The 24,590-nt window shown below is 52.3% G+C and overlaps 9 protein-coding genes across 9 annotated transcripts; 4 read left to right on the forward strand and 5 right to left on the reverse strand.

The window, feature by feature from the left end:
• Window positions 1-145: 145 nt before the first annotated feature.
• Window positions 146-2,596, reverse strand: vac8 (protein anchor VAC8). The gene is made up of 6 exons (XM_025677722.1): window positions 2,189-2,596; window positions 1,998-2,124; window positions 1,821-1,934; window positions 1,527-1,772; window positions 723-1,472; window positions 146-661 (listed from the first exon to the last, which is right to left on the reverse strand). Exons 1-6 carry the CDS (start codon window positions 2,360-2,362, stop codon window positions 330-332), a joined length of 1,743 nt encoding a protein of 580 aa, XP_025528058.1. The 5' UTR covers window positions 2,363-2,596; the 3' UTR covers window positions 146-329.
• Window positions 2,597-5,486: 2,890 nt separating this feature from the next.
• Window positions 5,487-7,920, forward strand: BO86DRAFT_83619 (FHA domain protein). Its single transcript, XM_025677723.1, has 3 exons — window positions 5,487-6,890; window positions 6,948-7,044; window positions 7,097-7,920. The coding sequence occupies exons 1-3, from the start codon at window positions 5,776-5,778 to the stop codon at window positions 7,712-7,714; spliced, it is 1,830 nt and encodes a 609-aa protein (XP_025528059.1). The 5' UTR covers window positions 5,487-5,775; the 3' UTR covers window positions 7,715-7,920.
• A 1,375-nt stretch (window positions 7,921-9,295) lies between these two features.
• Window positions 9,296-10,857, reverse strand: BO86DRAFT_409491 (uncharacterized protein). Its single transcript, XM_025674417.1, has 2 exons — window positions 10,629-10,857; window positions 9,296-10,570 (listed from the first exon to the last, which is right to left on the reverse strand). Exons 1-2 carry the CDS (start codon window positions 10,771-10,773, stop codon window positions 9,582-9,584), a joined length of 1,134 nt encoding a protein of 377 aa, XP_025528060.1. The 5' UTR covers window positions 10,774-10,857; the 3' UTR covers window positions 9,296-9,581.
• Window positions 10,858-13,714: 2,857 nt separating this feature from the next.
• Window positions 13,715-14,962, forward strand: BO86DRAFT_83731 (uncharacterized protein). Its single transcript, XM_025677724.1, has one exon. It carries the CDS (start codon window positions 13,922-13,924, stop codon window positions 14,735-14,737), a length of 816 nt encoding a protein of 271 aa, XP_025528061.1. The 5' UTR covers window positions 13,715-13,921; the 3' UTR covers window positions 14,738-14,962.
• A 953-nt stretch (window positions 14,963-15,915) lies between these two features.
• On the reverse strand, window positions 15,916-16,572 carry BO86DRAFT_311957 (uncharacterized protein; the record flags this gene model as incomplete). The annotated part of the gene is made up of 1 exon (XM_025667934.1): window positions 15,916-16,572. A coding segment is annotated over one exon (657 nt), but the record flags the coding sequence as incomplete, so codon positions are not given.
• A 1,078-nt stretch (window positions 16,573-17,650) lies between these two features.
• On the forward strand, window positions 17,651-18,654 carry BO86DRAFT_409494 (bestrophin family protein; the record flags this gene model as incomplete). Its single annotated transcript, XM_025674418.1, has 2 exons — window positions 17,651-18,162; window positions 18,273-18,654. The coding sequence occupies 2 exons, from the start codon at window positions 17,651-17,653 to the stop codon at window positions 18,652-18,654; spliced, it is 894 nt and encodes a 297-aa protein (XP_025528063.1).
• Window positions 18,655-19,116: 462 nt separating this feature from the next.
• Window positions 19,117-20,652, reverse strand: BO86DRAFT_388904 (uncharacterized protein). The gene is made up of 6 exons (XM_025671982.1): window positions 20,424-20,652; window positions 20,151-20,366; window positions 19,967-20,089; window positions 19,749-19,910; window positions 19,531-19,685; window positions 19,117-19,455 (listed from the first exon to the last, which is right to left on the reverse strand). Exons 1-6 carry the CDS (start codon window positions 20,568-20,570, stop codon window positions 19,239-19,241), a joined length of 1,020 nt encoding a protein of 339 aa, XP_025528064.1. The 5' UTR covers window positions 20,571-20,652; the 3' UTR covers window positions 19,117-19,238.
• Window positions 20,653-20,870: 218 nt separating this feature from the next.
• vp16 (tethering complex subunit VPS16) lies at window positions 20,871-23,705 on the forward strand (the record flags this gene model as incomplete). Its single annotated transcript, XM_025675082.1, has 7 exons — window positions 20,871-21,015; window positions 21,081-21,187; window positions 21,245-21,373; window positions 21,430-21,923; window positions 21,979-22,073; window positions 22,124-23,394; window positions 23,457-23,705. 7 exons carry the CDS (start codon window positions 20,871-20,873, stop codon window positions 23,703-23,705), a joined length of 2,490 nt encoding a protein of 829 aa, XP_025528065.1.
• On the reverse strand, window positions 23,310-24,462 carry BO86DRAFT_337947 (Alb1 domain-containing protein). Its single transcript, XM_025668972.1, has 3 exons — window positions 24,393-24,462; window positions 24,013-24,305; window positions 23,310-23,950 (listed from the first exon to the last, which is right to left on the reverse strand). Exons 1-3 carry the CDS (start codon window positions 24,406-24,408, stop codon window positions 23,747-23,749), a joined length of 513 nt encoding a protein of 170 aa, XP_025528066.1. The 5' UTR covers window positions 24,409-24,462; the 3' UTR covers window positions 23,310-23,746.
• Window positions 24,463-24,590: the final 128 nt, after the last annotated feature.

Consider the following 24,590-nt stretch of genomic DNA (forward strand, 5'->3'; position numbering starts at 1 on the left):
TACAGCGTTAGTCGCAGATGACTCGTATGTGACCTAGAAGTAACTGTAGGTCACACTCCCAACGAAAACAAATCAGTTTCTCATCACTCACACCTAATGCTCGCTGACATGATAGAATAATAGATAAGTGACACCGAATCATATGCTCGCTTAACACCTGTGACAAATATAGGTCATTGTAGCAAAACATCCACATAACAGGGACACTCAAGGTATAGTAGGTAAGACAGAAGACACGGGGAAGAATCGAATGATTATCGAGGTAAGAAAAGGAACAGGAGTAGTGAGCTTCGCAAACCGGCGTCAGCGCTCGAAAAGACGAAATTAGATTAGCCTTCTACAAGGGTCTGCTTGTGACCACTCCCCAGAAACTCGAGGCATCGCCGTGCCAGCGCAATGACCTCGCCTTCACCCTCATCTGCATCTTCTTCGTCGGATTCAATGTTCTTATCAGAGATCGATTTGACCATCTGGACTATGTCATCCGATTTGGCAATGTACCCAATCAATCTCTGGTCATCAGATTCGAGAAGTTGCAGCAAAGTCCAAATAGCAATGTGCTGGAATGTCGGGTCGCCGCTTGCGAGAAACCGGCTAAGGTAGCCGTGAATGCCACCGTTAGGATCCGCCCAGTCGCGCACGAAAATCGAATAGTCTCCCACTACCACACGTTAGTCCATGAACTCAGCATTAACAAGCCCGTAGGCTAGCGGCTCAAATACCTTTGGATGAGAGATTTCCCAGGGCTGCGGCACTGTTTCCTTGCACTTCGATACTCTCCGACTCGGTGAGAGGGATCAAAACATCAAAGACGCCGAGGTTCAGAAGATGCGGTTTCAATTCGTCGCTGAGGGCCAGCACAGCGATCGCAGCCGTCATCTCGGACTGTACGCTAAGAGGGACGCGAAGAACCAGGTCCTTGCACTTTTGAACCGCTCCGGCCTGAAGAACGAGCTCCTTGTTACGGTCAGAGCTTGCCGCCAAATTCCGCAGGGTCGAGATGGCGTGACATTGTATCTCCTCGTTGTCAGTCGAGCCGAGCAGATCGACCAGAGGTTTGAGGAATCCCGCGTCGATGATGGGAGATTCGTTGAGGGGGTGTATGGAGATGTTGCGAATGCATGCGACGGCGGAGAGGATCAGGGGCAGGTAAGAGGATTGCAGGAGGCGCAACAGCGGCGAAAGTCCCTTCGCGCGCACAATCTCAAGCTGGTATTTTTCATCGGAAGCCAGATTGCGCAGTGCCAGAGCAGCTTGACATTGGACCTTTGGTGTCGAGGAATCCATGAGATGCACAAGCGACTGGACTAATCGAGACTCGGTCTGCGCTAGTCGCTTGCGGTTCGACGAATCGACGGCGATATTGCTCAAGGCAGTAGTGCAGTAATATTGTACATCAACATCGGAGGAGGATAGCAATTGGACCAGAACAGGAATGGCGCCTGCGTTGACGAGTTGTTGTCGGTTGTCATCTGCGCATTCTGTTAGCGAGGTTGGGCTGTCGCTGTTGTAGTGAGGTGTCTGACCCGAGTGCGTCATATTCAGCAGCGCGCCAGTCGCATTACGCTGTACTCGCATGTCCTTGGATTTTGCCAGCCGGATCAATGGGCCCAATGCGCCGGAGCGGGCGATTTTCGCCTTGTTATCCTCGTGGGTAGCCAGGTTCGTAATACAACCAACGGCATTACATTGGACCTCGACATTAGGGGACATCATCTGCCGTATTAGGGGAGCCAGACCTCCCAACGCGACGATCGACACCTTGTTCTCCGCTGGACCCAATCAGCAAAGGCGATTGTAGAGGAAGGGAAAGGCCCTACCGTTCACAGCCAAGTTTCCAAGTGCTGCACTGGCCGCCCGTTGCACTTCAATGTCGGAGCTCTGCAGTAAGAAAAGGATAGGCTCGAGAGTGTCCCGATCGACTTCGCGTACATCTATGGCCGGGTAACTCAGCCGTCAGCCATTGCCGTAATCAATCCTATGCGCGTCGTACGTACCTCGCTCTGTGACCTCAGCAAAGGTCAAACTTGCACTTCGCTGAAGTTCTACATTGTCGGAATACACCAGAGTGCTCAAGGCCCGAAGAGGCTCGCCATTGAAGAAATCAATCTCTTGACGTTGTTGCTGTCGCGCATGTGTGAGCGATGCCCCAGAGATAGGTCACGGCCTGAGAGAGGACGGGGCTTACCGCATCGAGGAATTGCAGCAAGTCAGAGACTGCTTCGCGTTCATTGTCTGCCAAAGTGGATTCGTAAATCCCATCCCTAGAGCGACCACCGATCGGACCGAGGCATGCCGAGATATGACACCAACGGTCCACCGTCGATAAACAGGACAAACAAGCGCTCGTAATTCCACTCATGTCTTCGGTTGTAGAAGCCCGCAGGACCAGGAAGAGGCCCCGCAAGCAATGACTTCAAGGACGACAGATGGCGACAGGACGCCTAAGTGCGATCGTAGACTGGGGGGCAGCCACTCGTCTGGATCTTGTTCTTGTTTCCTTGTTGCTTTCCTTATTGCATCAAGGACGAACAAGGCGGTAAACGTGTATAGGCAAGAATAGCTCGCAATAGAGATTAACGATCTGGAATCGATGGGATGAAGGAGGAAAGATCGAATAGGCGATAGAACAACAAAGAAGGGGCCGGGGGGCGGGGGAGGCTCTGCTGATACTAGCGGCTGGGAGATTGCGAGACGGCAGGATGGATGGTTCGGTTAGTGAGCACCGCTTTTAAGTAGACGAGGCGGCGGATGGGAGGTTGATGCGAGAGCAGGAGGGTCCAAGTTTCTTTGTCCCTGTCCCTATGTTCCCTTTATTCCAGCAGTCACTTTAATCCTGACATGGGAAGGTGGTTCGATCGGACAAGTGGATGAGAGAGAAGATCGGATACAATGAACGAGGAGAAGAGGGAGATGGGGGGAGGAGGGAGAGAAATGGGGGGGGATTGGGGGGAGTAGGGATTGGGGGGGAGGGAGAGAGAGAGATTGGGGAATGGGGAAGGGAAAGAGAGGAGGAGGAAGAAAAAGAAGAAGAAGAAGAAGCACTGGAGAAGAGAAAGAAAGAGACGGCAGCTCGCAGTAGCGGGTAAGTAAAGTCACTGAGCAGCACAAGCAGCAGCAGCAGCAGCAGCAGCAGCAGTGGTTGTAGCAGTAGGTAGTTTAGTTGGTGAATGGTGACATTACGATAGTGGAGGTTGGGAGGAAGCTAGCAAAGCAAGCAGGCAAGTAAGCAGGCAAGTAAGCAGGCAAGAGCGTGCGCACTCCATCATCTCATCTGCCAGCCTGAGAAAGCTCCACCGGTCGGAGATCTTTACAATCAGTCTACCAGCATTACTCAGTACCTAACCTACTGATATTGCAATCTTTATCAGGAACAAAACACCTGCGATGGCTGCGCTATCCTTGGACATCCAATTGACCAGATGATCCTAGGTTCCTGGTCCCAGATTCCCCAACTTCTACGGAAATCGAATTACGTATTACTTCGTGACTCTGTTATAGCAGTGTCTAACTATTGTTTATCTCTCCCTATCCATCGTCATCGTCATTGTCACCTCGTCATCTCTTCTTTCTTCCTTCCCCCACCGCTTCTTGCTGGGTTGATCTTTCAATCGCAACTCAATTCAAAATCACACTTATTATGACTCTTATGGTTCACTAACTGATAGTCAAAAGTCTCTACCAATTCCATACGCGGCGAAAACGTCCTCTTCCTTCAAGCGAACCAATCGAACCCTCCTCGTCCTTCACCGATTCCTTCGTTATCATGGGGGCAGCTTTGCCCCGGTTCCACCTCGGAAGCTAACGGTTCACTCCATGATCACTACTACCCAGTACCCAGGGCCAATTGCGCCACTGGTCTTGGGTTGACATTCTCCGCGGTCGACCAGCTCAACTAGTCTGAGTTGCGGTGAAACCTATTCTACACAATGTTTAGACGGTGAAGTTCTAAACAACAACTTGAGTTCACCCGAAGGGTTGCAATATGATCGATCACCAGACAGATGGTGAATGACCCAGCTGGTGTCCTCCCCCCCCCCCCCCCTTTTCATCACAAATATATATTGTTCGGGTGGTTGCAGCCGAGACGCTTGCTCTCATATTAGCGGGGCGCGCACTCATATATGTCTCGCATTGCATTGTTTATTCCATGCCTAAAAAAGTCTGAACTATTGGAGGGTCTCATCAAGATAGACGGGACGCAGCTGTCGACGTGATCAACCGACCAAGCCCTGCCGGTTTGTCATATCTATCTAGTTGACGTTCTGTCCACGCTTCAGGGTAATCAACCCCACTAGGGATGTCTCCCAGCACCAGCCAGAGGAATGCCAGTCCACCCCCCGCGCGACCCTCGATGATCGCCAATGGACAGGCGTGTGCTGCGCTTCCACGTGAGATGATCCCGGCCGATGGCTGCATCACATGGAGGGCCGCGCCCGTGACCGGACCGAGAGGCGAACAAGCAGAGGCAGGTAACTAGCGCTCAGTTCCTTCCCCGCAAAGCTAATCCAGCCTGAGATTCTGGGCCACTGCTGTAATCAGACGTCTATCACCTCACAAACTCCACTGATAACTCATAGCTCTTCCTGCGTGGCTTGCCGCATCCGTGCCTGGTAGGAATGAAGCGAGCTGTGGCGGTAAGGGCCAAGACATGCTTTCATATTCAGTGGTTTACACCCAAAGAGACGGAACCCATGGAAATCCTCCGTTGGGCAATGTTTGAGGATTCAATCAGTGGATCTCTTGCTGGATGTGCAGGAACTAAGGTATCCATTGACGCGTCCAAGGGAAATGCTCCGAGCAAATGTAGCGAGTAGTTATTGGGCTGGATTTGGTGAAGAACAGCGAAATTAGAGCAGTGTACGAAGTAGGGACTAAGTTCCATGGGTCTTCTAGGACGGGATGAAGAGAGGGGGTGAAACTGATAAAAATGGTGCGATGAATCTTCATCAGGTTCTTCGCTCTTCGTCTTCTTCTTCTTCTTCATCATCGTCGTCGTCGTCGTTGTCTTCTTCTCCCTGCCTCTCTGCGCCCGTACACATTAGCCCATAGCCCATAGTCCATAGTCCATACATTCCACTCGCCCCACTGGCAGTCGATCTTACCATTTGACTCGCATGGTGGCCATCTCTTTCCGGCATTCCAGTTTCATTCAATCATTTAATCGATCATTCAGTATTGCCCGGTTCTGGTTTTGTTCTTGTTCTTCTCCTTGTCTGTTCACGCCCTCCTGGCTTTTTCTTCTCTCCTTCTCCCTCCTCCCTCCTTCTCTCTTCCTCTCTCTGTCGCGCGCGCGCTTTCTCTCTCCTCCTTCCCTTCCCTCGCGCTCTCCTGCGTGTCGCATTGGAGCATAGATCTCGTCTTCGAGAAGCGCATTAACTTACTCACCGAACCGATCGGAACCACTGACTGGCGCAGAAGATCCCAATTTAGGGCTGTCGCGCTGATCGCACGAGATCCAGTTTTGCCTACTCCATCCATCAGCGAGGGAGTCAGGGACGAGGGACAACCAAGATTCAGGGATCGATCGGGAGGATCTCTTGTTCGTCGCCATTGTTGCTGCTGTTGTTCTCTTTGTTTTCTGGAACAAACATATATACACTCACTGGCCACGCACACACACATACTCACATACTCACACCCATACTCTCTCTGATTAAATGATTGAATGATCATTATCTTGTCTGTCCTCCCGCCGGACCCAGTGCAGTCCAGCCCGACCAACTAGAAATCCGTTCCACGTCAACTTAACCCCCCAAACCCCCCAAACCCCCCATGTCTTCTGTTTCCGTTTCCGCCTCCGCCTCTCCCTCCTCCAACCTCCTCCCCTCCTCTCCCTCTCCTCCCTCCTCCGACTCTCGTCTACGTCCTCTCCGTCGCCTTAGTCAACTGCGTGCCTACACTCAACTTCATTTTTCTTCCCCTTCCCCTCCACCTCCACCTCCACTTCCACCTCAACAGCCACAACAACCCAGTGTCGCCTCCTCTTCCTCCTCGTCCACCAACAGCCAGCGGGTTTCGCGTCGTCATACTCTCGGTAGTCGAGTTTCTTGGTTTTCAGCCGCCTCCACCGGACCCGAATCTTCAATCTCGACGGTGGGGACAACCAACCGGGCCCCATGTCCCGAAAGTGAACATCAGTCCACGTTCGCCCGCTATAGCTCGGTTTTTTCCCCCAGCTACCGTGGCCTCGAACTCGACTTGCGCTCCCAGCCATCCCCTACAGAATCGTCCAACACCCCTCTTCGCAACGAGACGACCGCTGGGAATCAGACGCAAGAAATAATGGCGCGACCCCGAGGTTCATCACAAGCTGTCGAGGCGAGGCCCCACGGGGACGTGTCGAGCGCAGGGAACATTCAGCCCGGCGCCCTTGAGAGCCCAGATCCAGTCGTGTCCGAAAGCCCGTGTACTTCGTCCCCGCGACCGAAACAAAAAGCCACCATCCGTTTCTTTCCTCACCAAGACTCGCACGCTAGCAGCCGCCCTTCATTGCCTTTCATCCCGATTTCTCGCACATTGCCATCCGATAGTTGTGTTATCCGTGTTGGGCGATACTCCGAGCGGGATGGCACGCCCGTGGCCAACCCCACAGAGCCTTCCGATGCCCCTGTCGGGTTCAAATCAAAGGTCGTGAGTCGCAAACATTGCGAGTTCATGTATCTGAACGGACAGTGGCATGTTAAGGATGTCGGTAGTTCGTCGGGCACCTTTCTCAACCACATGCGACTGAGCCAGCCGAATATCGCCTCCCGACTCTATACTATCAAAGATGGAGATATTGTGCAGTTAGGCATTGATTTCCGCGGTGGCGAGGAAATGATCTTTCGCTGCGTCCGCATACGGATCGAATGCAACCGGTCCTGGCAGCAGCAGCCCAATGAATTCAAGTATGCGAAGATTCCTAGAGTGACCAACGCGATGTGAATGAAGCTAACGGAGAATAGCAAAAACACCGAAAATCTTATCAAAAATCTTGGAAAGGGGGATACCGCAGAGTATTCTGGATGCCGGGAATGCTCCATTTGCCTAGGATCTGTTCTAGTAAGTTTTCAGCGTCTTCACCTGGCATTACCGTCGCTAACAAATCTCGAAGCGCCCTTACCAGTGCCTGTTCATGGCGGCGTGTGCCCACGTCTGGCACTACAAATGTGTCAGCCGCCTGATCCATACGCCCGACTACCCCATGTTCCAATGCCCCAACTGCCGTGCCTACACCGATTTAAGTGCGGAGGTCGACGATACCAACGACTTTGAGGAGCAAGAGGAATCAAAATCCGCTTCTGCGGAAGATAAGCCCGGCGCCCTGGAACCCGCCCGGTCGGAGACACATACCCCCCAACCGGACCCCAACGCTATTACACAACCCTCGCGGACCTCTGGTGATGAGCGTCAACCCGAGACTCGACTCCCTGTCGAGGCAGGACTGGCCGCCAATATCGAGAATATGCGGCTCCAAGAGCTAGATGCGTCGGATGACAATTCCTCCCAGCCGCCGGCGCCTACATCGAATCCTGATTCTGTGCCGTCCAATGCTAATAATGAAGTTCCCGGCTGGCAGTCGTTGACCCAGTCACCCTCGTCCGCCCAAAATCGCCCGGCCCAATTGCGTGCTGAAACGCCCGTGCGCTCCGAGTCGTCGGACGAGAACCCTCTGACGCCGTTGAATGATTCGGGCCCTTTGGCCCTCGACGGCCGGGCTGCAATGCCCTAGTCCAGGTCCGGCTACGCTGCGTCCCGGGGGATTTAAATTTGCATTGAGCAAGACTTTTGCTCTAGCGAAATCTGCATTTGTTGTGATCTCGGCCACTATCACAACTGTCGCGCTCTTTCATTTCCCGTTTGCATTTCCGTTCCAGCCACTATCATCCACGTCGTTCTCATCATCATTTTCTATATGTTTTTCTTCTTCTGTTCAGCCTAAGCATCGAGCATTGCGGTCCACCCCGTTGATATGACTTATACCCATTCTGAAGCAACCCTTTCTTTACTTCCTAAATCCGACCTTGAGGACGGTATCCTCTGGAACGGCAGCTATTTGACCAGCTTCCTTCGCTCATAGGCTTCGCCTGATTTTTCGAAGGTGCATTCAAAGGATGCCCCGAGTCGGATTATCTCTTACTTCCTTATCTCTCTAATTTCTCTAATCTGTGTGGGTGTTTCTGGTGAAAGTGTACATACATACTCGTCCGGTAGTTGAACGCCTGCATATTGAGATTGTCCTTTCCATCCTCTCCATGGGTCACTTACCGTTGAATTAAGGTGTTTAAGGCTGCACAGAGTCTGCGTAACATGTCTCAATGCCCCAGAAGAACCAGTTTTACCCGCAAACAAACGAAGAGGAGAGATATCAACTAGTTAATCTCTTACGCGCATGATGCATCTAGCCATGCCCACCCAGTCCCAATTCGAATCTATGCGCCAGCCCCCTGGCCTGGCGAACTGCTGCAGGTCTTACCTGCAAATGCCACCCACAGCACAGCACAGCACAGTACAGTACTTCATTCGAAACCACCATCTTGTGACCTGACTCGGTTGTCTCTTGGGGTCTATCTCCGTACCGCCCCCCCTCCATATTTTAGTACCAGGCTTGGTAGACATCGAGGTTCGAATAAGGATCTGCGCATTGATAAAATTCTCCGCGAAATCCTCCGCATCAACGGAGTAATCTGGGCATGAATCGCATGGTGGTGGTTTAAACCCTCATATATCCGGATGCGATGCTACGATACGCAGCATGAAAGTAGTACGAGTCGGAGAGGAGGGGGGAAAGGACGTTAAGCAAGCATAAGCTGCTGTTGGGGGTTTGCGGACCTACTCAATTCTAATTTGCATACATACATAGTAACTTGACGAGGGTATGAGGGTTTGAGCCGCGGGGGGGGGGATGAAGTCATGCATACCACATTCCAGATCCTGCAATCTTGGAATCGGGGAGCGAAGGAGAGGGGATGTCCTGCCATGGAAACTTAAGGATTCGTTTCGGCACTCGGGATAGAATTACCTCGCTTTCCAAGTCGTGAATGAATATGTGAGAGAGGAGGGAGGGTTGGGCAGGAGGTTATTGGATCTATATCCTTAACGGGTTTGATCATCGGATCGGGAGACTTCAGGTTGTCAAGGACTTCGCTCACGTGGGTGGTCGATTATTGGTCGAAGGGGAGCTTAGCTCCTATCTGCCATGTTTTTGTTCTACTCTTTACCAAGGGTAGGTTCGGGCTCATGCGGAGATGATTCAAAATCACTCAGTCTGAATTCCGCCGAAGAGACTGATACGACCAGAAAAAAGGCTTTTATCTTGAATATTTCATTCAGTTGATAGCATATCAATCTTGATAAAGTACATGGTAGGAAAAAGAAACCGGGGCATCATTAAACTTGCTTGGTATCAAACAAGAGCAACAGTGGCAACAAAGCAAGCGCACGTAGGCAGGCATAGCAACAGGTCATAACAGCATCATTAGGTGTGAAAACACAAATGAAGGGATCGAGAGATAAAGCGAGTTCTTCAACTTTTCCCCAAGTTCTCCTCTTCTGTTTATGTCTTTTGCATCTCTAAGTGTCTCTCGTGCTGGATCAACTTAGAAACCACGCTGAGTCCCCAGGGTACCACGGTTGTCCAAGTCAGAGTCCACGCGGGGATCCATCTTGTTGGCCATGTCAGAGCGGTGGGGGCCGGCGGTGGCTCCGGTGTTGTAGCTGCTGCTGGCCATACCCTGGTGACGGGCACGGTTGTCAAGGTCGGAGTCGACGCGGGGGTCGGCCTTGTTCATCATGTTGGAGCTGTGAGGGCCGGCGTTGGTGCTGCCGCCGCCGAAGCCGGTTGTGGTGGTGGTGGTCGGACCGGCACCGTAGCCTGCGGCACCGGTGGAAGAACCGTAGGCACCGGAACCGGTGGGGGCTCCACCGTAGCCAGCGCCAGTCGAGGTGGTGGAGTGGTGGTGGGCAGCACGGTTGTCACGGTCCGAGTCGACGCGGGGGTCCATCTTGTTGGCGATGCTGGAAGAGTGAGGGCCCTGGGCGCCGCCGAGAGCTTCGTGGCGAGCACGGTTGTCGCGGTCAGAGTCGACACGGGGGTCGGCCTTGTTCATCATGTTGGAGCTGTGGGGACCAGCGTTGGTGCTGCCGCTGTAGCCACCAGCAGTGGTGCTGCCGCCGTAACCAGCGCCAGTAGTGCTGCTGCCGAAGCCAGCGCCAGTAGAGGTGGTGGAGTGGTGAGCGGCACGGTTGTCACGGTCCGAGTCGACGCGGGGGTCCATCTTGTTGGCCATGCTGGAGGAGTGAGGGCCCTGAGCGCCGCCAATAGCTTCGTGGCGAGCACGATTGTCACGGTCAGAGTCAACACGGGGATCGGCCTTGTTAGCCATGTTGGAACTGTGGGGACCAGCGTTGGTGCTGCCGCTGTAGCCACCAGCAGTAGTTCTGCCACCGTAGCCAGCTCCGGTGGTAGTGGAAGTGGGGTGAGCGCGGTGGTCACGATCAGAGTCGACGCGGGGATCGGCCTTGTTAGCCATGTTGGACTCGTGAGGGCCCTGGGCACCGCCCATGGCTTCGTGGCGAGCACGGTTGTCTTGAGAACGGCATGTCAGCAGGAAGTCTTTGTCGGGATGGTTTTGTTATGTACTTACCGGCATCACTGTCCACGCGGGGGTCCAGCTTGTTGGCCATCTTGGAGTTGTGGGGACCGTGGTTGTCGGAGGCAGTGTTCTCGGTCTTGTTCTCGTGGTGGTGGCCGGTGACCACGTCCTTAACCTTGTGGATGATGTTCGACATGATGGATGATTTCAATTGATAGATGGGGAGAAGTGATGTAGAAGAGTTAGGATGGTGTGTGTTCAGATGAAGCTTTGGTAATAGTGTTTGTTATGATATTTGAATAGTTGAAGATGTTCTAGAAATGGATTGGAGCTGAATTTGGGAGGATTATATAGCTTGTTGCCTGGGGGGGGAAGAAATGAGGTGGACAGGACATATGACGTAAGGCTACGTAGGCTGGGAGTCAAACGGGCCGTTGGTGAATACCACGCACCACCTTTACGAATTGAGCCTTGGTACAACTGTTTGTTTGACTTGTGAATTCACCAGAGGCCGACGAGGACATGACGTCGTGATGTGCTAATCGATGGTCAGCCCTAGATCGGCAGTTAATTAGTTACTCTAGTTTTGCATGTCTATCATCCCGTCCAGAATTAAACCCTCCAGGCAAGCCTCGACCCGCTGCGGGAAAGGGGGGGAGGGGGGAGTCTGGAGCAATTACGTGTGGGGCAGGGACAGCTTAAACTGGGTAGTCTAGGGTGCGTAGGAGAGAAATCAGCTTAGCATAGGAAGGGACCAAAGGGACCACCCACAGGGTCAATATTCTCACTACGTATGAGTACCTTACTATAGTTATTCACTCATACTTAGAAAGGCTGGGCTGGCCATCAAAAAGCCGGTTGCGCATTGCCGATCATGACTTCAGCCCAGCCGGCCCTTGATGTCGGCGGCGTATTCAGTGCGCCTGGTCATTGGTCCGAGCTGTCTGGCATTTGCGGGGGACAGCCTTGGATTGGCTGCTGCTGCGGGAATCTTGAAGCCGCTCCACTGCACCTTCCCCAATCTGTGTAAGCTCCATCTGGAAATCTCAACCAGGCAAAGCGTCTTTAGCTTAGTCATGCCCTCCTTCAACGGCCACTCTCCGAGCTTCATCATGGAACCGTAGGTCATCTTGAAGATCTTCATCAATTCTAATTATATCCCTTTGCCATATGTGTCGATCATGAATTCATTTCTTACAGCCATCCCATAACCATCAACTCGCCTGCTTACATCATTGACTATCCTGATCCAGCGGAAAGAAATGCCTATTCAACACATGCCACTTTCTCTGACTGGCAGCATGATGCAAGACATCCAGCTTACTCAGGACAATGACGAAAACCCATCACAGGGGCTGAGCTGTGGACTCATTGGGAACTGTGTCTTCTAGAAGCGCTTGGAACTGACAGTCTCGTGCCTGGTCTCCTTATGCGCAGTAGTCCTGACTGATTTTGTCTGGTATATGGCATGGTTAGGGAGTCAGGTGCGGAGACTCTATACTTGGGACTATCCGCAAGTACATAGTATGTACACATACTTGCGCTTTCGGCTGTCAAACCTTGATGCATGCTGCTAACGACAGTAGGTATCAGCGGCTGGACCCACTCTAGATCATGTATACAATTGCCCCAACTCAATTGCCGATGTTGTTCTACTTGTGCAAGATGTTCAAGTCAGATGCGAAACGGATGGTCTGTAGAAGCAACTTCTCAACATTTGAATCTCAACTGAGATTGTTGAGAGAATGTCCGATCATCCTAGCCGAGAAGACAATATCCGACTAACGCTGCTGTTTGACTAACTCTGAGGTTGTTGTTGTATATGCTCAACCTAGACACATCCCCCCCAATGCAGAGACCCCAAGAAAGCATAGAGAGTTTTGCCAACGACGGACTCACAGCAGACCGATAACGGCAGACTTTTGCTGTTCTTAACCCACTGATAGCTGCAGGGACGAAGGCTTTTCAAAAGACTTATAACAAATGATGCTTTCAAGCCTCCGGCTCGTCACGTGAATGCCTACAGACTCCCTTCAATTCTGCCTTGGCTCTCTTCCTTCGTTTCTCTTTTCTTCTTTGTGCTCGCGTGTCTTCAAACCCTGAGTGTTTCCCAAAGTCCACTCACCGCATCTTGGGATGCCTCGACAAACGCTTTCCGCAGTATCTATCACAAGACAACACATGAAACATCCAACGCTGAAAGCCTGAACATTGAACATCAATCAGGCAAATTACTTTGAAACAAGTGAGACCTTGTTCAACGCTCATCTCGAGCTCTCTCCCAACCACCAGCACGACAGGAGAGAGAAATGCGTCCTCAGTAGTGACATGGCTCCCTAGGGCGTCCATAACACGATGGCGCAGGGTATACTCAGATCAGCTTAGACAAGGATCTGCCAATCCTAACGAGGTCGAAAACTTGATTAGCAGTTCCTAAGCCAAACAAAACCGTGAAGCCTGGTGTGCTTGTTGCTTCCTGCGATCGTCTGTCCCCCGACCCCCGCACAATCCCAAACCGATCAGGGCCAACGAAACCAGAGCCCAGTCTGTATGTACCCACCACAGACTGAGGTTCATCACTTCCCAGTCTTGTCATCCAGAGAGTGTGTCGCGTATCAGCCTGGTCTCGGGTTGCTAGCAGTGTGGTATCCAGCTTTTCGACCATTGTCTCGGTTCAAGCCAGCCAACATCCATACTCTTTACTATCGTTTCAACAAGCAGCAAAACGAAACATACAGGTAAGCAAGTAGTCCCAGTCTTCAGTTACTCTGATGACAGTCTCTGACCATGGTCCAACTTCTAGAAGCGGCGCCAAGGGGATAGTGGAGGTATCCACGCGCTGGATGAGACACACTGGTGCTTTACAACTACCCAGAGCCCGTCGCTTGGGGCGGGGTGGAGGAGCCACTACATGGGCTGATTACTGCTAATGACCTCGCCAAGTCAGCCACATTGCGCCTGGAGAAGAGGAACAACGGAATATCCGTTTGCTTTCGTCCGGATGTCATCATGATCGGGCGGTGATGGCTGGGTATTAAAAGCGCCGGGCTTTATGTCTCGGATGCTGCAGCAAACGGCCAACTTACGGTACTTCTGCACGGTGAGCAAGCCATGCCAGCACTAGGATTGCGTCGGACGATCACCTCGCAAAAGGCAGGCATCGAAGGGCCGTTGTATCCGGCCAGAATCTGGTCTCCCATGTTCTGTTCCTCCAGGAACCACAAGGTATAAAGTCCCGGGTGCTTTCCCGGTCCTTCATAATGCTAGACATCATCTTGATTTGCAATCTCGTTTCCATCCTCATTCAAGCAGCGCTTACCTATTCAGAGCTGTGAGCCATCATCATGAGCGTTGAGAATCTTGAAATGGTGGCTAGGTTGGTGCTTAGGTGTCTTCGAGCGGACCCTCGTAGATGGAATTCGAACCTCATCATCATCGGACATCTGGCTATTGGTCGCCAACTCCCCGGCTTCGAAACCAGACTTGACCCTCTTCTCAGGAGGATGCAGGAACATGATGTAAGTCCAGACACTCCCTCACAGCCGTCATTCGTACATGGCCACGCATCATTACCGCCATCACAGCGATACGCAGTGGAATTCCTTCTCGAGGATAGGGGAGATGGTATCAACAACACCCTTCAGGATGTGCAGTCGACGCTCAGGGCACAATTGGCACGACTACGGCCCACTGAGTTCCGCCTCGTGGGCGACCGGCTGTGGTACCAGCACACTGAGATTAAGTTGCATGTTGTCAGCAGGCCTCAACCAAACTTCCCGACAGACCACTATCTCCATCGACCGCTCCTAAACCAGGTAATTGGAGAGATGCGGCGAGCACTCGCCATCCAAATGCACCGGCCGCTTTCATATGCATCGGTGGAAACGGCGCTGACGATCATGATCGCGCGGTGTACGAAGAGGCGCTTGCTGGCGGGCGAGACAAGCCACGCGATCGCAAAGGACGTCGAGGCTTTGCTCAGTGCTATCGCAATAACGAATGCACGGCAGGGTGTGCGGGGACGTGGGGAAGACCGACTTCGGTGGACGGTCTACCACACTCGGGCTCTATACCCCTGTCTCAGTGAACTTCAGAATCTTCTGAGCTGGAGAGGCCCCGAGGGCAGAAAAGAGCTCAAGTCGAGATTGAACAATGATTGAGGAGGCTGGGGCGTCCGTGATAGCCGTTACTTGGGAACTCGGCCCTGCTTCTCCGAATATGATTGAGCTGTCATTGCCAGTTGCTCAAGATTGATTGGATCCAATCACGGTGGCTAATGAGAAGGGGGTGGGGGCATCTCAATGATCGGGGTAGTGTCAGTTCGGAGCCTGTCTCAGTGGAGTGGGAGTTGTGTCGTAATTCAAGTTCTACTATTATTTATGTTGATTTTGGCTTGTCATTTCCATCCGTTCATCATGCACGATGCCGATTGAGTAATTCAGGATCCGACGGACTATTTAGATGAAAGCGCAAGACGAAAAAAACAAGAAAGTAAAGAGAAACAGTTTGTTACTTAGTACAAATGTTATTGACTTCAGATCACGAGTTATACGTTGAGAAAAGTGAAACACTGCCCACGAACATTGAACAACGGTAGACCGGGGACTGTTTACCGAAATTCGTCCCGCAAAGTCCAGGTGGTTGGCACATCAGGTTCGAGGCGCTTGATCTTGGGATTGAATGCATCGAAAGGGCTCTCAGGCAAGAGCCACGCCTCTGCCAGACGCTGAGCGAAATCGTCCATGACCTTGCCGTCGCGAGATTCCAGTACGTCAGGTCCCACCATGACCCTGCCAGCCCTCTGGCACCGGATCTGATAGGCCCTCTCCTCTGCTTCGAAGGCCCTCTCTCCTGTTTTTTTCCAATCTGTTGCTGGCATTTGGTCACATGCATCGTATGCATCGTCAAAGGCGGGTTGATCCTCCTCCATCCGCTTCTCCCATTCTGCGAGTTCCTCTTCGTTCTCCATGAGCTTCTCCCACTCTGCATATTCCTTTTTCTCTCCTTCGCTCGGTGTGTATTGAGGTGACGGCGTGCGTTGGTAGGATTCGCGTGGTAGGTGCACCGTCTCGAACAATTCTTCGAAGTAATCTCGGAACAGTGGCTGAAAGGCTGCCAGTCGAAGCCATCTCGGATCCAAACCCGTCACCTTGCTTCGCATGCGGAGGCGCTGGCCGTCCAAGGAGAACTGCCACCCATGGGGGTCGGCTTCGGTGAACTGGCTGTACCCAACAAAGGTAGGGTCGTCCTCGGGCCATTCCCATCCGCTGACCATCTTGAAGATCACGAAAAGATCGTCGTGCCAGTCGCTGAACGTGATCTGCGACGGTACATGTATATCTCGGTAGGCGAGGAGGATCAGCGCCTCAACTAGGCGGGCAGGTGAGATCATCTTGACCGCATGGCGACTGGGACCAAAGCAGACCGGTTCTGGAAGACGGCAGTCAGTGGACAGAACGTAGGAGCTGCGGGCATCCTCATCGGGAGCCAGTGTAGGAGCCGGTAGGTCCCAGAAGTAGTGCGAGTGCGTGAAGAGGTTGAGATCAACGTGACCTAGCTTGCCAGGCGTTCGATCGAGATGGAACACATGCGTGGGCAGCCACCAAGCTCCAATATTCCGGTGGTACTCGTGGTCGTCGAAGTACCGGCACCCCCAGGCGAGAAAGGGCTGCTGCTCCTGGCGGATTTGGAACTCCTGGACACACTGGGATTTCTCGACTTCAAAGGGCTCGATGGGACCGTCGTAGAACCCTGCCTGACGCAAGACTCGGACCGCCTCGTCCATGAGTTCATCCGGAATCGAGAGATTGATGCTGAGCACGTCAGTCTCACATCCAAAGAAACGGAGCATCATGTCACCGAAAAGGAAGTTGGGGATTCCGTTGCCCACCAGAAGCTGCGTCACCTTCCCAACGAACGCTTCGTTCACCGTCTGCCCGGTGTACTTGAAAGCGCCGGGATTTTCGTTCGAAACAGAAACATCTGTTTCGTCCATCTGCTGCTCGAACTGTTTGTGCTCCAGTGACTCGTCCGATTCGAATCCCGGGAGATACCATCCTTTGTAAGTGCCGTAGATGGAAGACATCTTGAACGATCTGGTTTGAACAAGATAGAGAGATGCGATAGTAGCAAGCTGATAAGGCTTGGTAGCGACTTTCAAGTAACCACGAGAAATGTCGGTATCCGAAGTGCGGTTGTGGGGATGAGACAGATACTCGAGAGGGGATTGATGGGTAAATTTATATGCATGGCAAGCGCAAGGCTATACGATCGGTATGTCCGATCTTGGCATGTAGATGCCGTAGAACGAGATGAACTCCTGTATTCACAAGGCTTCTGAATGTCTGGGATAAAGAAGGATTGCACGCATTGATGCCTTTGTTCTGTGCACACTTTGGCGGAGGTTGACTGGCAGTGAAGAAAGACTGTGGAGTTGATGTGCGGTGGGGGGTTGTTCTGTTATCTGATAAGATCCAGATCAGCCTAAACAATTCCTCAGTTGCAGACCGCTCTTTGTTCATTCTCTTTATTCTCTTCTTGCCTCCCTTGACATCGGATAACAGGAAACCAAAGCAACAGCATAAGGGATTTCCGGGTAAATTACCGTGCATTTGTATACTGCAGGGGCAATATGCGGTTGAGTCTCAGTAATCCGTCCACGCCGGCCATGAGCCGGCGGAATACCATGTTTCTCAACAATGCTCATCATTATCGCCATGGAACCCATCCCCACCTTTTGTCCACCAGGCACAAACCAAGAAGGCCCGTATTATGATCTTCTTCTTCTCTTACTCATATTGACGTGATTTCAGATGGCCTCTTGTGTTCCGTTTCATCAAAGGCGCAATCCATGCAGCCATTCTAGTGCCAGTTTTCCTGCACGCTTTGTTTACAGCTTTCGTGGTATGGTTAGACAAGGATGTCTTTGACACCGTCGGCCTTCCGAGTAGCATCGTGAGTTATCCTTCTTTTTCATTGTCCTTGTCCTGCGATCGAAGTGGGCCGCAGATCATCGCCACGATACCAACGAAACCGTACGACAGATCCCATCTTTGTCCATTGTCGTCGGCCTCATGTTAGTCTTCCGCAACCAGACATCCTACAACCGATTCTGGGATGGGCGCAATGGCATGAATACCATCAACACCTGTGTCCGGAACCTGGTCCGGACCATCATCACGAATGGGTACAGCCCCCGGGGCGCCCCAACGGCGGCAGAGAAGCAGGACATCGAGCGGACGGTCCGCATCCTGATGGCCATCCCGTTTGCCGTTAAGAACCATCTCCGCGCCGAGTGGGGCGCCGCATGGGCCTTGGGCAACGACGTCGCGGAGAATGGGGTCACGGATTTCAACCCGGACTATGCCAGCCTCCTGCCTGCGGGGCTGGAGGGCCATGAGGACGGAGGGCTGGGGCTCCCCTATCAGCTGACCTTCTTCGTGGACCAGTTCATCAAGCGCGGGGTCGAGCGCGGCTGGTTCCACGCCCCCGGCGCAAGCCAGATGCAGGCGCAGTTGAACACACTGACCGACGCCTATGGCCGGATGGAGACGATCAAGCTCACGCCTATCCCCGTTGCACACCTGTAAGTTCGACCGTAACCCCTCCCCGATGACACTTCCATGCCGCTCGTCTCCAAACAAGAACACCCTTGGCATTCACTTCCTCCACTAAATCACGGTCTTGCACATCCAGAATCCATCAGAAACAGGTCCTCGCCCTGTTCGGCTGCGTTCTCCCCTTCGGCATGGTCGACGACATGGGCTGGTGGACCATTCCGATGGTCAGCCTGGTGATCTTCACGCTGTACGGCATCGAAGGCATCGGCTCGCAGCTCGAGGATCCGTTCGGGTATGATCGCAACGACATCAAGATGGACGCCATCGTTGGAGACGCCAAGACCGAGGTTGACGTCATCTTGGATGAATGGCGCAAGACGATGGCGTTTATTGACGTCGAGAGATCGAACAATGTCCTCGGAACCGACCCCTCTGCTGGCGGCGATGCTGGGGTCACCGGGTTTGTCCTGCCTGAAATGTTTTTGAGGAGAGATGCGGCGATGAGTGTCGCAGCTTAGAGAACACCGGTTTTCTGGTGTGATTGAGGATCGGGTTTGGGTGGTTGAAGGGAGAGGGTAGGATCGAGCAGGAGCTTCCTGCAGTGGCGGAGCGGGAATCGTTGGGAGTTGTGGGTTGCACAGGACTTCCTATTTTGTATTTCTGTTGGTTAGTGGCGACGGATAACGCACATAAGCCATTTGAGGCCACGGACAGTACATAAAATATGGGCATATTTATGACTTATGAATTCATGTCACATGGAACTGAATACGACGTTTAAAGGCAGGGAGAAGTTAAGACCCAGCGTAACTCGAAGAAAAAGGAATCAGTGGCAACGATGGGTGTAACATTCCGTGCCACGATGGTTGGGTAGGCCGTGCTTGGAGACTTAACCATCGGAAACGAGGCATTCAAAGTTCAGTTACAGAGTAAGGAACAAAGGAGGAGCAGAAAAAGCGGACGAAAAACGTCCGTGGTGGAAAAGTTCTAGCCTGACAGTGAAGAATATCGATCAAGCTTTACCAGAAGACTATTCTACATCTTAGTTGATATTCATGACTCCTCCTCTTGAACGCCCCGGAGAGGACACCGCTCAGGAGAATCACAATGGCGCCTCTAACGTAAGGACTCCTTCCAAAATCGTATCAGGGTTGGCATACTCCAGCACCTTGGTCACGGCCCCCAGATCACTCCCATACTGCAAGCTTCGGTCGTCCTCGGGCCTGGCTACAACGATACGATGACGGAAGACCTTTTTCGCCGCTAGCGCTACAATGGAGGGGGTGACGAAGTCCAGGCCATGCAAGACGGCAAGTAACCTGCCGAGATGACGGTAAGCTAGGGATGTCCTTCCTCGTGCTATCATAACAGGCAAGGTGGAGGGGAGCACTAACCTGGAGAACGCCTTGAAATGCAGGTTTGAATGCGTGGAGATGCCACCGGCAACTGCGCGACTGAGCCGCAGAAAGACGATAATATCTTGCTGGTAGCGAGTGATGTCTGCCCCTACGGTGACAGCTTTGCTGGATTGCCGAACTTTGTCCAACAACTGCGGAGTTTCCGCATCAACTTGAAGTCCCCGGTAGGGGGAAAGGGGCGGGACCAAACATACCTCACGATCTACATGTGGATGACCTTTTTCCGGTTGGGTTTCGGACTTGCGGATCACCGATGATGCAGATACTTGTCCCTCTGAGAGCCAGTCGTTGTCTTCCTCGAGATAGACGTAGCCGTCCTCGGGTTCTTGGTAGTGGGAGATGAAGAGGTGGTCATTCTGGATACGTCTTAGCAGTGCCGAGAGACAGGTACGGTATGGTAGGGATGCCAAACCAAATGAGAATTCAACGAGGGTTGGCCTCGTCCCCCGGTGCGTGCTATCAACGGCACAAAGAGGAAGTCTGTTGGTGCTTCCCAGGTCCCAGCCTGCATGGACAGTCGCTTCGAGCGCATCAGCTAGTGGTTGAATGTTAGATTGAGCACATGCTGTGGTAGGTAGCAACTAGTCTTTGCTGACCTCGAGCACTGAGCGTTGAATCTCATCTCCGACGTGGTTGAAGTTCTTCGCTATGATGACATTGGGGATCTGGAAGGTTTGTCCAGGTGATCTTGACGATTTTGTCCGACCATTACCGCTCTGCGGTGTAGCTATTTCTGAGAGGAATGTGTCAAATGTGGTCGCGGAGGAACAGTCGACGAGAACCTGAGTCAGTCCAAAGGTATTGGAGCAGATCTGGTGCCTTGCACATTAGCCAGAGGGATTGAGAATGGAGAGTAGTTTGTAATTCACCAGAGCGAGCTCTTTAGCAACGTCATGGATATTGGTGTCGGTTGTCTCGACCCGACAATGCTCATGGACTGCAAGACATAAAAACAAAGCGACCTCTAGATCAGATAACTCTAAGGCTAGATTGCGGATGCTCACGTTTAGATCCATCGTACTTTGCATGCGTAGGCATCATGACTGCAGCATCTTGATGGGTTTGGGGGGGGGGTGGAAGAAGTGTAGTTAAAGCCTGAGGCAGCCTTCGGAAGCATCGATAGATCCAAGTTAACCAGTTGTCGGTCAGTTGGTTACAGCAGCGACGCTAATGACTCAATCGGGTTAGCAACTTTGCCCGCCCGACTGCGGCTGCTTTCCGGAAGGACCCTCCAGATGAACATCAACATCGTTCATTGCATTGTTCAATTGTTGTCATTCTCTCGGGCTGTTCTCAGTCTCTTGACCACCCTGTCAATGGCACCATCTAATCCTTTGGCCAATTGGGAGAGATTGGGTGATAGTTTCTATCGCAAGGTTCCCATCTATGATGCCATCTTCGATGAAGACATCGAATTAGAGAACTACATCATCGCTGGCGCTCCATACGGGGGAGCTATCGGTAAGGACATGCCTTGCTGCTGTGGACCGCGACTCCGTACTTATCATAATAATGACCCTCAACAGCACTGCACCGCGATGAAAGCAAGCCGTATCGGTTCCGTGATGCTCAAACGACCAAGTCGAGTATTGACATCTATTCGTGCTCCGGAAAGCTGATCAACCGTCTGAATGTAAGCATCCCTCCCTTCCCTTGACTAAGAGCTGGACTTCACTAATCCTCCTCACAGTGGGAATTTGGCACGATCCGGGGTCTCGGATGGTCTGATAGAGAGGAGCTCTTGGTCATTACTGAAGATGGTACGGTTCGTCGTTACTTTGGGCTCCATGGCGATTTCACTTCTTTTTCTCTCGGCAATGTGAGTCTCCCCGGCGTCGATGGTCCGAGCTCTGTTCAATCCTGACGTTGGTTCAGGGGGCTGAAGAGTACGGTGTAAGGGGGTGCCGTTTCTGGACTTCTGGATTTGTGGCTCTGCTTTCGAACAATCAGCTCGTGGCCGTGTCAAATTACGACGAGCCTCGTCCCCGGCTCTTGGCCCCTTGTCCAGAAGGAGAGGTATCATCCTGGTCCTTGATCCCCCCGGCGTACACGCTCTCCCGCTCAGTCGAAGTTCTGTTGGCTGTTGATAAGACCGTCTACTTGGTCGATCCCACAGAAGCGGAGGACAAAGTCCTACAGAACGGACCGTTCAAGCATGCGAGCGTCTCACCAACCGGGCGATTTGTCGGACTTATCACTGCAGAAGGTAAAGTCTGGGTGGTGAGTAGCGACTTCCAAAGTAAGTACAGTGAATATGACCCGGAGTCCCGAGTGACACCCAGAACTGTTGATTGGTGTGGAGATGATGCTGTTGTTATTGCATGGGAGGACGAGGTACATCTCATTGGACCGAATGGGGTTGCTGCTCGGTACGTCACTAGTCATCTTATTTTGCATTTGCTCCAGCGATGCCAACCAGTACAGGTATTATTACGATGGGACCGTTCATGTTATACCGGAATTCGATGGTGTACGACTCATCACGAACGATACATGCGAATTCTTGCATAAAGTCACTGGTCTGTATCTCCATACCCTCTTATCGACAGCCACTGAGACCCTGGGTCAGATGTCACGGAGGCCATCTTTCGGCTTGGTTCTACCTCACCGGCATCAGTGCTCTTGGATTCTGTAGACCTGCTAGAGAAAAAGTCTCCAAAAGCCGATGAAAACATCCAACGTATTCGCCCAAGTCTGCCCGAGGCAGTTGACACCTGCGTCAAAGCGGCGGGCCAGGAATTTGATACGCACTGGCAAAAGCGTCTGTTAAAGGCAGCCTCTTTCGGAAAGTCGGTGCTTGACTTATACAACAGCGACGAATTTGTGGAAATGACGGAGAAACTGCGAGTGTTGAAAGCTGTGAGGGACTATCGGATCGGATTGCCTATATCTTACGAGCAGTACATGCGCCTCACGCCTGAGCGACTCATTGAACGCTTGGTGAACAGACATGAGTACCTTTTGGCGATCCGAATTTCTGAATACCTCGAACTTGCCGCCGACAAGATTTACGTTCATTGGGCGAGCCAAAAAGTCAAAGTCGCCACGGGAGATGACGAGGCCGTATGTAAACTCATTGTCCAAAGATTAGACGGAAAGCCAGGCATATCGTTTGAGTTGATTGCTCAGACGGCTTACGACGAAGGGCGCGTGCAGCTCGCAACACAATTACTGAACCACGAACCGCGGGCCGGTAAGCAGGTTCCGCTATTACTGAATATGGAAGAGGATGAGATTGCCCTGGACAAGGCAATTGAGAGTGGGGACGTCGATCTAGTGAACTATGTCCTTCTGCATCTTAAGACAAAGCTTCCTCTGGCGAGCTTTTTCCGAACAATCAACACCCGTCCTATGGCATCTGCTCTTGTGGAGACCAACGCCCGCTCACAGGACACAGAATTGCTCAAAGACTTGTTCTACCAGGATGACCGCCCCATCGACGGCTCGAACGTACTTCTTTCGGAGGCTTTGAACGAGACGGACTTGCCGCGGAAGACAGAAAAGCTTCACCTGGCATCCCGTCTCTTGTCAGACTCGAAAGATCCTTCGGTGGTCCTGCAGCAGAAGCTACTGTCGGAGGCCTCACAGCTTTTAAAAGTACAGGAACTGTTGGACAAGGATCTTGCTGACAGGACCGAGTTTCTAGGCTTAAGCTTGAACGAAACGATATTTAGGTTGATCCGATCAGGCTACGGCAAAAGAGCACAGAAGCTCCAGAGTGAATTCAAGATGCCAGAGAAAACATTCTGGTGGTTGAGATTGAGAGCTCTAGTCGCTAAGCGAGACTGGGGCGATCTGGAAGATATCGGTAAAATCAAGAAATCCCCCATAGGGTGGGAGGTAAGACGAATTCACGACCCCGCGCCCTTGAAGCATGCATATACTCACCAGACTCACAACAGCCTTTTTACAATGAAATCCTGGGAGCGGGGAACACGAAGCTTGCCTCAGTATTTGTCCCCAAGTGCACCAACCTGCCATCAGAGGAAAAAGTGGAAATGTGGGTGAAGTGTGGGATGATTGCCAAAGCAGGCGAGGAAGCCTTCCGGGCAAAGAATCTGAATGCCCTTGAGCTCCTGCAGACACGGGCGTCCGGGCCAGCCGCCGCCGAGATCGACCGAATGATCAACCAGCTGAGGCCCAGGAAGTAAAGATTTGGTGCAACCCCAAAACTTTCTCCTGCGCAACTGGTTCAAGTGATCTCGTCATCCTCATCGTTGTCGGCATGCTGATCGGTGACCGGGTTCTGAACGGCAAAGCTCGCTTGCTTTGCAGGCTTGCTTTTCTTAACAGGGGCTGAGTCATCCATCATGGCGTCGTCGAGGTCATCGGCCTCATCGGCAAGAGTTTGGAACATCGTCTTTGACGCCTTGCGGTTCAGATCCTCCCATTCGCCCTAGATTTATTACATGTGTGAGATTGTGCGCAAGGGGCCAGGAACGATAGCTGAACACATACCCTACGAGCTTTGACAACTTTGGCACGGTTGACACTTCGGTTGACTTTGTTCTCGAGCTGATCCATGACCGCTTCTGCTTTCTCCATTCCTTTCTGCTGCCTCGCGCGCTGCGCCTTAGTCAAAGGCTTCGACTTTGACTTCTTCTTTGAGACGCCAGCATTTGCTCGATCGGCCAGAATGGATTCACGCTGGACTGTGGTTTCTTCCGCGCGAGGGAGGGTGGTCAACGACTTATCGAGATCGAGACTGGGAGAAGCTGCCCGGCGGGCAGCTCGGGAATGTTTCGACTGGGCTATAGTAATGCGATAACGTTAGAAATGAACTGTAACTTTTCCGAAGTGCTAGAAGCGCAGCGCAGCGCAACAAGTCATATACTTACGTCTCGACTTTGCCATGGTGCACACAGCAGAAAATACCAAGTGAGCCCGAGCGATGGGAATAAATTGTTGTGGAGACGGACGGAGACTTTCTTTTTCTTTCCTTCCTATCGATAAAACCTTTTCCGGCTGGCGGTAGTGACCCAACGCGCATTCCGCCTTGCGGCCTGGCTTGTTGTTCGGCCGCCCATCCATTCTGC

This window comes from Aspergillus japonicus, assembly GCF_003184785.1.
Source record: "Aspergillus japonicus CBS 114.51 unplaced genomic scaffold BO86scaffold_21, whole genome shotgun sequence".
Classification (NCBI taxonomy): domain Eukaryota; kingdom Fungi; phylum Ascomycota; class Eurotiomycetes; order Eurotiales; family Aspergillaceae; genus Aspergillus; species Aspergillus japonicus.